Raw genomic sequence first — 14975 nt, forward strand, 5'->3', positions numbered from 1 at the left:
AAGAAACTGTTGACTTAGTTTGACCCAGTATTTCTCTTACAAGAGTATCAGTTCTGGAGGTCAAGGACATTTTCCACCTCTAATACAACATCTCTACTGCCTAGTAGAGTGCCTGGCACTTAGTAGACACCTAATAAATATTTGAATAAGTTTCAACATACATTCCCCTTTTAAGCTATAGAAGAAAAACACAGTATATAGTAGATTTTGATTTACTTGGGGAGAATAATAATATGAATAGATAAATTTACACAAATCATTTTGAAGTATATATATTTGATAATACTTTTTTCCACAAATCTACACAATTGCACATTTAGTGGTGATAGTAAACGAACTACATTTGCTTCTGAAAACTTGCTAAGAAGGATGGCTACTAAAAACTACAACTTGAACCCAAAACAATTGATTTAGTTCATTGGTCCCCACTCCTTAGCAGTTTTAATATAGAAGAAAATAGACGCATATATTTCTTTTCTGCCATAATATGACATCATATAAGGAATGTGATTTTATTAGCTAGAAATAAGATTTGCTTTTGTTATTTTAGTACATTTGATCACATAAGAATAATTCTAGATTTTTTCCCCTCCTGTGACTCTCATAGCATCCCCATCTAAAATAGGCTTTGGAGATTTAGATCAAATGTCATATCAATTGTCCTAGACTGCTTACTATGTGCTTTCACTATAGATTTTAATGTCAATAGAGAAAGGAGAAGGAAAAGTCAGAGGGAAATGAAACAGGTGTATGCAACACCCCTCTCTACTACCGACATTTCTCAGAATTCTGGGGGAAGTTGCATCTATAAGTGGAAAGTTTTTCACCATGGAACTCACGGTGGTTGAACTTCTCATGAAGGATTTTTTTTTCACTACTGAAGAAAAATATGTTTGATTTTACCATAACTGAAAAGTTCTCCTGTTTCTACTTCTGAGGTTTGCCCTCAAGACTACTGTTGACCTAATGGGAGGGACTCCTATGCATGGAGGAAAAAGTGCACCATTTGAAGGAAAAGCTAAAGGAGTGGTATTCAGGTAGCTCCTCATTCCACCAATGAAAACATACACATAGGTTTTCCACTTTACACCTCATTTTCCACCTTATTTTCATGATTTTGAAATGAATATGTAGGGTCTGATGAGTTTGTCAATAGTCTATAATTATTAGTGTTATTAAAATAGAATACAAATGATAAGCCATATGTAAAAATGCTGTGTGAATAAACTGCTATACCGCAAATAATACAAATGAGTGAATGGCAGTAAATGCTAAGAGGGATTAACAACATAAAGGATATTAAAAAAATGATGACCGTATTTCATATTTATGTGTCTTTTTCTCTCTCACTCTTTTTTTTTTTTTTTGCGGTCCGCGGGCCTCTCACTGTTGTGGCCTCTCCCGTTGCGGAGCACAGGCTCCGGACGCGCAAGCTCAGTGGCCATGGCTCACGGGCCCAGCCGCTCTGCGGCATGTGGGATCTTCCCGGACCGGGGCACGAACCCGCATCCCCTGCATCGGCAGGCAGAGCACTCAACCACTGCGCCACCAGGGAAGCCCTTCTCTCTCACTCTTACTCAACTCCTAAATAACTAAGAGAATATGCTCACAAATGGTAAGCATGTTTTGGATGTTCGATGTGTGTTTGTGGGAAAGAACAAAAAAAAACCTGCCTCAATTAGGTCAAATATCATACAAGAGATGAATGAGATTAGAGATGGGATTGGGATTTGTGTTAGTTACTCAATAGCTAACCAATCACAGATATGACAGTGTAGTGCAATATGCAAATATACTTTTAAACAACTTCTCTTAAGTTATCTACTGTCTGTAAAGACAATCACACTCAACTGCTCTGCACTTAACCCCAGAGCTTCTGAGTTAGAATCTGTTAGAAATAGGTACACGTTTCATTGCTTTGGCAACATTTACATGGCTCTGCATCAGGCAATACAACTGCTAAGATCACACGCTGGGAATTCAGGAAAGGCTAGTGTCCAGTTCTGGTCGTTCTACCACCCAACTGTGATCTAGGGTAAATTCCTGATGGAAAAAAAAAGAAAAAGAAAAACCCTGGAGATGCTGAAACAGTATTTCCTACTTCACAGGGTCGTCATGGGGATAAAAGGTCATTAGGATAAAGTGCCTCTCACCCAGGAAACACTGATAAATGCTACTGATGCTACCATCATCATCATCATCATGACTGATCAAGAACATATTGCCACATGGAAATTCAACATTCCCTGGGCCATTCACAACTTTCCTTTAAAGGACTCATATTCTATGTGGGGTCTTAACACCTTCAAATAACAGAAAATACAAGTCTTTACGCCTTTTTTTCTGTAGCTAATTTTGGCATCTTTCACCTCTGTCCACTTAAGTGTTGGTTTAGCATATTCTTGTCACACAAAGAAGCTACTTCCCAAAGAGAGGAACAATGTGTCAAGTGACAAAGACATTGAGTGAAGTCTTTCACATCCTAGATTGTCCACGGTACAGCTCAGCTGGTCTCTGGGTTGGAAGGCCTGGGTCTACTTTGCTCGTCTGTTACAGGGGAAGGGACATGGTCCTTAGCATGTGGTCTGTGAAACAGAGGCAGCTGCGGGTAGAATTATAACACAAGCAGAAATGGCTTCAATTCTTGCTTCTTAGGTCTTTTTCTTCTTGTTCAGCTGTTCAAGGAACTTGCCTGCCCTCTGTCCCTGCCAGGACGATGTTACATCTGCCTGGATAAGTAGGTCACCATTGTATATCAGGAAAGGTCTTATTTGTAATCATCAGGAACCAGATACGGCTAATTTGAGCAGAAAAGGAAACTTTTGGAAGTTTATGGTTAGGTCTCAGTAACTAGAAGCAGACTAAACAACTGAAAGCCAAGGCTATGCTATTGCAATTATAGGATCAGGCCAAAGTGATGTTATAAGTCCTAGCTGGCCTTGCTACCAAGCAGGAACAGGAAACAGGAGGTTGACCCAGCACTGCTGGCCTTGCTTCTTTACATCATTTATTTGTAATTCAAAATCCAAGAGAGGGGTGCAGTTGGCCAACCTGAGGTCGCCCGACTGTTTTCCATCTGTAAGGGAGACTGAGCATGTGAGTAAACAGTGTATCTGACATGTTCAGCTTGTATAACGAGAGGAAGGCTCTGTTTCACACCAAGACCCACAAAGTGGAAAATTCCCCAAAGAGAAAGGAATTTCAGATCAGATGCTTGGAAAGTTAAAAACAACAACAGCAAACAAATGCAGATGTGGAATTAAAGACACGGAGTCATTAAGAACCTATATGTGGAGTGATTCAGACCTGAGTTCACATCTGGAGCAAGCTACTCAATCTTGCTGAGCTTCAATTTTCTTTAAAGGAAACAACGTGGAAGATGATATCCACATGTAACCTGTGGTACACATGAAGGAGGGTAGTACAGTATATGATGCCTGGCACATCCTATGCATTTTCTAAAACTACTAGTAGTACTATTATTATTGTTACTTATTATACAATTTATTGTAGAAATTAACAGGGAGAGTATTAATAAATGTTAATACAGTGCTAAGTGTCACATTTATGATCTCAACTAATTATTTGTTGATTCAACAAACATTCCACATATCAGAAAATAACCTGTTAGTGTGTGTGTGTGTGTGTATATATATATATATATATATATATATATATTTTTTTTTTTTTTTTTACAGAAGAAAAGAAACCCTGAGGCTTAGAAAGTGTAAACAATGTACCAAAAGTCACTCATTTAAGAGGTAATGGAATATTATTCAGCCTTAAAAAAAATGAAGGAGATCCTTTCATTTGTGACAATATAGATGAAACAGGAGTGCATTATGCTGATGAAATAAGTCAGACAGGATAAATACGAATGATATCATTTATATAGGGAATCTAAAAAGAAAAAAAGCCACACTCATAGAAACAGAGTAGAAAACTGGTTGCCAGGGGCTGGGGTGTGGGTGGGGAAAAGGGGGAAGACTGGTAAAAGGGTACAAACTTTCAGCTGCAGGATGAATAAGGTCTGAGGATCTACTGTAAAACATAGTTACTACAGTCAATAATACTGTATTGTATAACTAACATTTTCTGAGAGAATAGAACTTAAGTGTTCTCACCAAAAAAAGAAAAAAAGGAAAAAGGTGTCATGAGCTGTTAGATGTATTAATTAACGTGATGGGAAGGATCCTTTTACAACAGATATGTATATCAAATCATCATGATATACTCTTTGACTATCTTACAATTTTGTCAATTATACCTCAATAAAACAGAAAAAAAAGAGGTAATAAAGATGAGACTCCAATCCAGGATTATCCAGCTCAAAAAACTACACTCTTAACCATTACAATATAGTATCCATCCATATGTTGTAACTGTAAAATGCTTAACACAAAGGAAACGTTAAATAAATGGTATTTATTCTAACTCTAATGCTTACTAGATATTAGTTATGTGGTATGCTTTACATCTAACTACAAGGGTATAAGGTGCAAATTCTTGCTACAGAACATAAAAGCCCCTGTGGTACCCTGTAGGATAAACACAGTACCTGTAAATCTCTCATCTCTCAACCCAGAGTCTCCTCAAGTTGGAGGTCTTTACCCCCTTTATGATGTGGGAATAATGCCTTTCCCACATTTGCACTGGGCATGAAAATCCATACTTCCAGGTGTATACTGAACCTCCACTTAGCTCCTCGTCACCTTGGAATCACCAGACCAAAGATCATTTATTCCATTAATATAAATGATGTAGGGATAGAAGTACAGAATATACAGAGAGTGTTGGAGGAATCCAAACAACAAGTCCTCCACTCTCAAAACAAATTTTAGAGTTCCAAAAGTAAAGAGCAATGTTTGGAAATAAAACTAAAAATGAAACTAACATCTACAATTAGCCAAGTATTTGTTATGGGCCAGGCTACTTACTAGGCACTTGATAAACATTACAGCTCATCTTCCTGCAGTCCTTCAAAGTATATAATATTGTTTCTATTTCATAGAGAAGAAAATTGTATCTAAGCAGGTTAGTGATTAGCCCAAGACCACAGGGCTAGGCTGCAAGAAAAGAAGGCCAAGTTTCAGTGGTCAAAATGGTGATGGATGTTATAACTAGAAGATTACGGCTAATCAAATAAAAATATTCAGAACGGTCCTAATGTATTATTAGGATTTCTTTAGAATAACTTGGGTGCCTTAGTGAATACAGTAGTGGTAGGCACTACAGTCTCTTTAATTTGCTAATCATACAAATCTACTTTAACATTCTTGGTGACAAGGAGCTAACTACCGATAAGACAGCTTCTTCAGTTTTGGGGCTACTCCAGGGTGAAATGCCGGAACGTCTTACTGCCTGCAATGTTACCTAGTTCTACCAGGGGGAATAAAGCAGAACAAGTAGCCACTGTTCTTGACAAATGGATACAGTTTCAGTTTTTCAAAATATGAGTGTCAGATTCATTCATTGTATCAGATAGATCTGTCAAATGGCTTTGCCCATTTACTAATGGATGGCACACTGCAGACACACGTTGGGTCAAAGGACTCAATGTCACCTCATTGATACTGTCATCAATATAATTTGTATTGGCATTTTGTCTCACCCTGACTTTAAGGACTATGTGAGGAGATCCAAGTCTCCAGACCATGGACTGATCACCTCTGCTTGACACAGTATTCTCTGCTCATTTCCAGAGGGGACCAAGGATGAGCTCTTGTACTTCTGAGTCTATTCACCCTACCTGGCAACACATACTACCTGGGCTGATTGGATCAAGCAGGAGCCCCAGAGTTTAAATTTCCAGCTGCATTGGAGGAAACAGAGGCTATGCCCCAATCCCATAACCCCTCACTTCTTACTGCTAGCCTATCCTAGGCTGTTCTTGCTGATAGGAGTACTTCATGCTAAAAATTAATTTTGCTTACCTGATGGCAGTCACACAACCTCAAATGCCATTTTTATAAATAAGGCAACCACCAATGGAGTGTGATTTAGGGTTTTTTCTTCTGTAGACCCTGCCTACCCTATAAAATCTCCCATTACTGCATCATGGAGACTATAATCCCTTTCCGAGGGAATAGATTCTTTCCAACCATAAGATGAAATAAGAACTTACATTTCTGTACTGCCCAAAAGGAAATAAATTGATTACAAAATGCAGGAGAATGACTGATTTTCCACATTTGTTGTGTTCATTAAAGGGTTTTTGAATAGACTTGACAGTATTAAAGAAGTTCAACACACACAAAATAAAAATTAATAAATGAAGAGAAAAAATTGCATTTACAACAAACAAAATAAACACATTGATATATAAAAGGCTGTTATACATCGATGAAAAATGGATGTCATAAAGTCACAAACTAAAAAGTATGAACAGCCAATAAAGATATGAAAATATGTTCAACCTTGCTATTATTAATCAACGAAATACAAATAAAGTAATTCAGGTGTCATATTTTACTGACTAGAATGACAAAGTTTTAAAAAACTTGATAATACCGGTATTGATATTGATAATACTGGTACTGATGAGTGTGTGTAAGAAACCACACTGGATGTTAAATTCTTGGTAGAAATAAAAAGCACGGTAACCTTTCTGGAAGACAATATGTCAGTATGTACCAGAACTGACAACCAGCCATTCAAGTTCTAGAAGTCCATTCTAAGGAAATAAACAAATGCTCAAAGACATGAACAAGGATGCTTGTCTCATTGCTTAGCAAAGCAAAACAGGAATAATCTAAATGTTGAACAGTAGGGACTGGTTAAATAAATAATAGAATGCTGTTCAACCATTAAAAATGATGCTGCAGATTTTTATTAGGTGATGAGTAATCATACTTATATTACTAAATAAAAATGTTATAGAACTGTTTTGTAGTTTGATATAATAATTAAAGGTATTTTACACTTGCATTGTATTTATATGCACCCCGTCACAAAAAAGTTTCCAAAGATACCCTCAAAAATGTTACAGAGATGATTTATCAGAAATGGGATTTTGAGTTATTCTTCCTTTTTTCTTTAAATCCTTTCAATTTTGGAGTTTCTGCAATGAGCCTGTATTATTTTTACAATTAAAAATATTTAAATTTACAACAAAAGGATCTAAATTCCTCCACTTTTCCATTTATTTTCCACCCTGACTCAGGGCATTTGTGTAAAAAAAAAAAAATCAGCTTATTTTCTCTTTTGTATCAATCTAAATTTACTTTTCATAAGTTAACTATTTTAGTCTGGCAAAAGTTTCACACAGGAAAATTGTTAAGGTCTGAGTATTCTATTACCTTTAAAAGCACTGGAAACTTTGAAATTCTTTCTTTCAGAATTTTCATATAATACTGAAAGGCGGGGGGGAGGTAGCAAAATGAAGGGAAATAGATAGTAGTAGTCAACTTCAATTAAGAAAAAGCAACAAGAGGCAGTTTGTACTCTTTTGATACGGCAGAAGCCCCATGTGCCAACTCATGCTAAAAAATGTATATATACACACACATATATATGTTTGTATTATATGTATATGTGACACACACACATAATTAATCCACAGTCTTAGGCTAATCACTCATTGTGGCAGAAACAACGAGCTGTTGACTACACTTTAATTAGCTCCTCCAGCCTGTAGAGGCATCACTAGGACCAAGATAGGAACAACATTCTCCATCTCTGCTTGCATCTGGGTATGGTTCTATCCCAAAGAACGTGACCAGAGGTGACCTGAAGAGTTTATGTCTGAAGGATAACGAGTTGATAATTGTAGCTTGCAGCTTCCTCTCGCCTTTCCTTTTTAGGACAAACGTAGAGCCACTTGATGAAGGTGGTGGGTCCCTGAATAACTGAGCAGAAAACTGACCCTCAGACCACCAAAGTCCATACTACACTCCTGAGTGAGTGAGAAATGAACTGTCCATGTGTTGCTCCACTGAGGTTTAAGGTTTATTATTTAGTGTTTAACTAACGCATTTTTTCTTTAAACCTCAGTTGCCTTCTCTGTAAAATAAAGTCTTTGAAAAGGATCCACTGGAAGTTTTTTCCATTGCTTATGTTTTTATCTTAGTTTTTAATTCTCAGAAACATTGCGCGCATTTTACCTTCTAAGTTAGTAAGTCTACTTTTTTTCCCACAAAGACGGGTTCTTCAAGTGATGGAGAAGTCATAGCAGACTGTTGCTTCAGTTTAAGATACGCATTCACATATGAGATGAGAAGGGTGAGGACCCAGAGAAACGCCTTTGACAGAGGGGAGTGAGAGCATACTGAAGAATGTTTAGTAATAAAGAATTCAGATGGGAGAAACGGATGGGTTACATCTAATAGATTTGCTCAAAGGAATTCTGGAAAGGCAAATATGTGAAAATGTATAGCAAAGACATGAAATGCCTTTTGGTCCCTAAATGGATTTCATTTCAAAGACGTGCATATTGCAAATACATGTACCATAACACTTCTCTGTCCACTTCTAGAATTTTCTAAAGCCTGACAGAACATCTGCAGAGAGAGGATGTCATTCCAAGATAATCGACTGCGAGTTACTAAATTAAGATAAAAATGTCCTTAACCTTGAACAGTTTTTAAAGAGATTTTAGAAGAAAGGAGCCCTCCAGGGGGTTGTATAACTATATAATTGTACCCTTTCTAAAAGGCTATTTACAGATACATAATGTTTCCCCTCCATTCTTTAAAGTAAAATATAGGATAAAAAAAAATAGTTTGGGGATAATATTTGTTTGGGACAGCAGGCACTGCTAATCAGTACCACTCTCTCCTTATTCCTTACTATCAGAGCCCTGGTTTAGGAGACCCCATTATCCTTAAGGCTAAGGTGGCCAGTTTAAAATCCGAGCTGATGAGATCTAAGTGCAAGTCTGCTGACCATCTGTGGTAAAAAATTTGCTCTCTGAGTTAGACACTGCCTTTTTTTTCTTACTTAATTTCTTTTTTTTTTTCCTTTTCTTTCTTCCTGCCCAAATTGTTGGAACACTATTGGAGATTCTGGGGTCACTTTGAAGCTATGTGGACGTGCTAGAGATGTGGAAGCTGGAAGAGCGAAGCAACCCAGTCCCCTGGTGATGCCCTTCAGCAGCTGGACTAACGCTAGAGGGACTATCTCCAAACTTCCTGCTACCCGTGGAAAGTAAGGTAAATCACTCATTCACTTTCTGTTACCTACTAACTGATCCAGAACTCTAACCTCAGGGTTCTAGAACCCTTCTCAGTATCCCATAGTCATACTCATGTTCCGGACTCCTGATCATCAGACTTGCTTATAGCAGATGTATGGGGAGGGTGGGCTCTTCTTGAAGCCCTCATACTTCCTCCCCTACCCCCACCACACACAAATAATGATCTTTATGTCCACTCATCCTTCTATCTACACTCAGAGGCCAGGGCCCCCAGGAAGGCTTCACTGACAACCCTTTACTCCTCTCTACATGCAGAAAGGGTAGAGGTGTGGGCTCTGGAATCAGACTTCCTAGACCTGAATTCTTAATCTGTTACTTACCAGTTTAGGACATGGGCAAAGTGGTTACCTTCTCTGGACACCCCTGTAAAAGAGGAACACTAAGTAGCACCTATGTACCTTACTGAAAGGATTAAATGAGCAAATGCAGGTAAAGTTCTTGTAATTTTTTCTTGGGTCAATCAATTCTAGCTGCTATTGTTACCTTTGACTAATTTAGGGCAGAGTCCCTTTGCCCTCCTTTGGTTCTCTGGGCCCGTCTCATTCACAACACACACAACCGCATACTGCAGAGTTTTGAAAGGTGGTTCTCAAAATGTGGTCCCTGGGCCAGCAATATCAGCCACACCTGGGAACTGGTTAGAACCCTGGCACTGGAGCCCAGCAATCTGTGTTTTAACAATATTCTCAGGCAAATCTGATGCACACTAAAGGTTGACGACAACTGAGAACATCTGTCTCAGACTCTCCTGGAGGCATTCACCAAAAATAGTGTTACAGGACCTTACACCTGACCAGCTGGAGAAGGGGTCTAGTAATTGCCCTGGTTATCATGCTCGTCATGATTTTTCAGCACATAAATGTTTGAGAATCACTGCCATTTTGAATGTGTGTTTCACTTGTCTGTTTTTCCAGTGGACTTTACTTCCTTACAAGGAAGGTTTGTGAAGATTTGTTGCTGTTGTTTGCATTATTAGTTTTATTATGCTAATTCTAGAATCTCTGGTGCATAGTGCAATCTCAGGCAGGAAGTAGTGGCTCATTAAAACAGGTATCCCAAAAGTCTTAGTAGAACTTCAAGATTAATTCCTTCAGGAAGAGGTAAAATTGTCATTAGATGCAGATGATATGATACTATATATAGAAAACCCTAAAGACTCTACATGAAAACTACTACAACTGATAAACGAATTCAGCAAGGTAGCAGAATACAAGATTAACATACAGAAATTGGTTGCATTTCTTTATACCAACAATGAAATATCGGAAAGGGAATGTAAAAAAACAATGCCTTTTAAAATCACAACCCCAAAAATAAAATACTTAGGAATAAACCTCACCAAGAAGGCAAAAGACTTATACGCTGAGAACTGTAAGACATTAATAAAGGAAAGTGAAGATGATTCAAAGAAATGGAAAGACATCTCATGTTCTTGGGTTGGAGGAATTAACATTGTTAAAATGCTCATACTACCCAAAGCAATCTACAGATTTAATGCGATCCCTATCAAATTATCCATGACATTTTTCACGCAATTAGAACAAATAATCCTAAAATTCATACAGAACCATAAAAGACCCAGAATTGCCAAAGCAATCCTGAAGAAAAAGAACAACGTTGGAGGCATAGCCACCCCAGACTCAGACAGTACTCCAAAGTCACATAATCAAAACAGCATGGTATTGGCACAAAAACAGACATATGGATCAATGGAACAGAATACAGAGCCCAGAAATAAACCCACACACCTCAGTTAATCTTTGACAATTAATCTTTGACAAAGGAGGCAAGAATATATAATGGGAAAGAGACAGGCTCTTCCGCAAGTGGTGTTGGTAAAGTTGGACAGCCTTATATAAACCAGTGAAGTTAGAACACATCCTTTCACCATACACAAAAATAAACTCAAAATGTCTTAAAGACTTAAACATAAGACATGACACCATAAAACGTCTAGAAGAGAACAGAGGCAAAATATTCTCTGACATAAATCATACCAATGTTTTCTTAGGTCAGTCTCTCAAGACAATAGAAATAAAAATGAAAATAAACAAAGGGGACCGAATCAAACTTACAAGCTTTTGCACAGCAAAAGAAACCATAAACAAAATGAAAAGACAACCTACAGAATGGGAGAAAATATTTGCAAATGATGCGACCAGCAAGGGCTTAATTTCCAAAATATACAAACAGCTCATACAACTTGATGACAATAAAAGCAAACAACCCAATCAAAAAAAATAGGCAGAAGACTTAAAGAGACATTTCTCCAAAGAAGAAATACAGATGGCCAATAGGCACATGAAAAGATGCTCAACACTGCCAATTATTAAAGAAATGTAAATCAAAACTACCATGAGGTACCACCTCACACCAGTCAGAATGGCCATCATTAAAAAGTCTACAAATAACATATGCTGGAGAGGGTGTGGAGAAAAGGGAACCCTCCTACAACACTGTTGGTGGGAATGTAAGTTGGTGCAGCCACTGTGGAAAACAGTATGGAGGTTCCTCAGAAAACTAAAAATAGACCTACCATATGATCCAGCAATCCCACTCCTGGGCGTATATCCAGACCAAACTATAATTCAAAAAGACACATTCACCCTGATCTTCACAGCAGCAATATTCACAATAGCCAAGACATGGAAACAACCTAAATGTCCATCAACAGATGAATGGATAAAGACGAGGTGGTACATATATACAATGAAATACTACTCAGCCATAAAAAAGAATGAAATAATGCCATTTGCAGCAGCAACATGGATGCAACTAGAGATTATCATACTAAGCAAAGTAAGTCAGAAAGAGAAAGACAAATACCATGATGCCACTTATATGTGGAATCTAAAATATGACACAAATGAACCTATCTATGAAACAGAAACAGAATCAGAGACATAGAGAATAGACTGGTGGCTGCCAAGGGGGAAGCAGGTGGGAGAGGGATGAACTGGGAGTTTGGGATTAGCAGATGCAAACTGGTATATATAGATTGGCTAAACAACAAGGTCCTACTATATAGCACAGGGAACTACATTCAATATCCTGTGATAAACCATAATGGAAAAGAATATGAAAAAGAATGTATATACATATGTATAACAGAGTCACTTTGCTGTACAGCAGTAATTAACACAACGCTGTAAACCAAGTATACTTCAATAAAAAATAAGTTAATTAAATTTTTAAAGAGATTACTTCCTTCAGAAGAACAAGTACTACACATTCACAAAAAAAGTACCCTTTGAAAGTTTAAATTTTTGAATTTCTTTGCCACTTCCTTAGTTTTGATCATCTTGGACAATATATTTTTAATATTGACTTTTAAAAAGAATTGTGTTTCAGTGTTTGCTATCCCTTAGAGAGACAGAAACAGATAAGTACAACTAAATACTTATTTTTCAAAAGTCTCAAAAGTATAAGGGAAATGAAAGTAATTATATCTTCAAATGATTTTGGGGTATGTTTCTAATTTCATACTTCTGATGCGATTAAAGATTAAAACTGTATTAAGACATTTGAGACATGCCGCATTGGTATTAAATGAATTTAATTTTGTGTAAAGTGGTAGAAATATTTTCTTCAGCAAACATACCTGCAGATATAAAATCACAACCATAAATCTACAAAAAAGCAAGCTATTGAATGAAATCTGATTGGTTATTTCCCTGCAGTATGGATCTGCTAATAATTTAATTTACTACTTGCTAACAGAAGCCAAAATTTAAATATACATATATATATGTGTGTGTGTATATATATATCTTCAATTTTAAATCATTCATATATATGAACAAGGATACATACACATATATAACAACTGTTTATATATATATATATATATATATATATATATATATATATATATATATATATACATACACACAATTTAAATTAAAGAAAGTACATCCGGTGGCCTATTTTTTCCCCCCGATTTCTAAAGAACACCATATTCTATTCTAGGCAGTGGAATGTCAATCCACCTTAAGGGTTGTTCAATGAGCATATCTGAGAAACCACTGGTTTAGCCAATGATGTACTTATTGAGGGAGGCCCTAGTGCCACTGTCAAGAGCTTATCCACAGGAGAGATAAGAAGGTACTTGTTTGGTTTGTGAAAAGAAGGAGTAGTGAGGAATGGCAGGTAGCTGCAGGTTGATGACACGTGATGTCCATATATATGTAGAACCAACACACCCATAATTGCACCCATTTTCCATACCCAAATCCAAAACCTTTATATCATTAATCCCAGGCAAAAATGGTAAGATTCATGTGTGTTACTATCCCACGGCTTCAAGATGCCTATAAACTCATATGAGTATGTCTTAGTTTTATCAGTGGAGGACAAACCAGGCTTCTATCACCAAGCCCCATTCCATAACAGGCAAACCAGTCCAAGACTTCTCTGAGTGTTGCAGGAGAGTCTATGGAAGGGGCGCTCACTCCACTGTGATGCCTAAAATGCCTTTGCACAGAGCAAACATTCAATACATGCTGAGTGAATGAATGAGTGAGCTGGTGTCATAAAACAGGCTTATTTCAGGGAAATTCCATTCAACAGGCTGGCATTCCTTCCTACCCATCTTAACTGTTAAGCTTGCCATCAGACAAAAATTTAATTATAAAACGTTAGAGCTGAGGAAATTTTAGAAACTATCTACTCTCCAGAGGTATACAACTTTAATTTAGTGGTAAAAATCACTAGGAGTGATTTAGGAGTCTATCAGACCTGAGTCCAAATACCACATCTACCATATTTTCGTGAGCAAATAACTACTTCTGAGGCTCTGTTCCATGTATGCATTATGGGATATCATAATAATACATACATTAATTGTATGACTATCAGGGGATGAAATGACACAATCCATTTGCCATGGTCGGCTAAGTAATTTGCACCAAGTAAGCACTCAAGACATTAGCCAATATTAATAGCGGAGAGATGAAAACAAAACTCTGGGACTGATGCCTACCCTAGTGGCCCCAGTGGTCATAATGACTTTCTTCCATTCAGCCTGCTCTCTTCTCACTACGACTAAGGAAGAGAAGATGAACACATTAGGAATAACAATTTGAAAATGGTTTTATACTCCCTGAATGAATGGAATTATAATAAAATGATTCATGAGTTCTGCAGAAATATGATGAGACTTTAGATCTTTATGTTAGTTCTCTACAAAACCAATTTATGGCCCTAAGATGTACCTTCCCACCCAGCCCCATCCTTACCAGGATCAAATATCATTGTAAATGGAAAAGTCAACAACACATAATCAACAAGCTAAGTTACAAGCCAGTGAAGTCTCGGAGGTTTGATAGAGAAAATTCAGATTTATCATTATATGTAAAAATAAGATGATATGAAGAACTCAATCTAAAAAGTATTACCTGGAGATCTATAATCTCTACAATAGTGCTATAAAAAGTAAAGAGCTAGAAATCTATTTAGATGGTTTTCCTTATAAGAAAGCACTTTCTGTCTAACTTTTAATGTACTATTGATGAGAACAATTCAACAAAATTCAAATAAATACCTGCAGATGTCCTACAAGAAGAAAAGAACAGAGTTAGATGTGACAGGGGATAACTGGACTTCAGGATGAGTAAGACCCTATACTTGACCTCAATAAATTAACGTGAAATACAGTGGATGAGTCATGCACAGAACGTCAGAATTCTAAAAGGCCAAGCTAAGTACCAAAAGGAACATGTGGGGACTCTTAAGAAGGAAATAAAATATTGGTTAGTTGATTCCGAAAAGGCAGAAGGGAGTA

At 37.1% G+C, this 14975-nt stretch overlaps 1 protein-coding gene across 1 annotated transcript in view; it reads right to left on the bottom strand.

Annotated features, from left to right (window-relative positions):
- LOC132597892 (uncharacterized) overlaps positions 1–14975 on the bottom strand; it is a 49048-nt gene that overhangs the window by 21909 nt on the left and 12164 nt on the right. The window contains exon 5 of the mRNA XM_070046545.1: positions 14175–14236. Coding sequence (XP_069902646.1) covers positions 14175–14236 — 62 coding nt within the window. The remainder of the gene's footprint in view (positions 1–14174; positions 14237–14975) is intronic.

Source organism: Globicephala melas, chromosome 10 (assembly GCF_963455315.2).
Source record: "Globicephala melas chromosome 10, mGloMel1.2, whole genome shotgun sequence".
In the NCBI taxonomy this organism is placed as follows: domain Eukaryota; kingdom Metazoa; phylum Chordata; class Mammalia; order Artiodactyla; family Delphinidae; genus Globicephala; species Globicephala melas.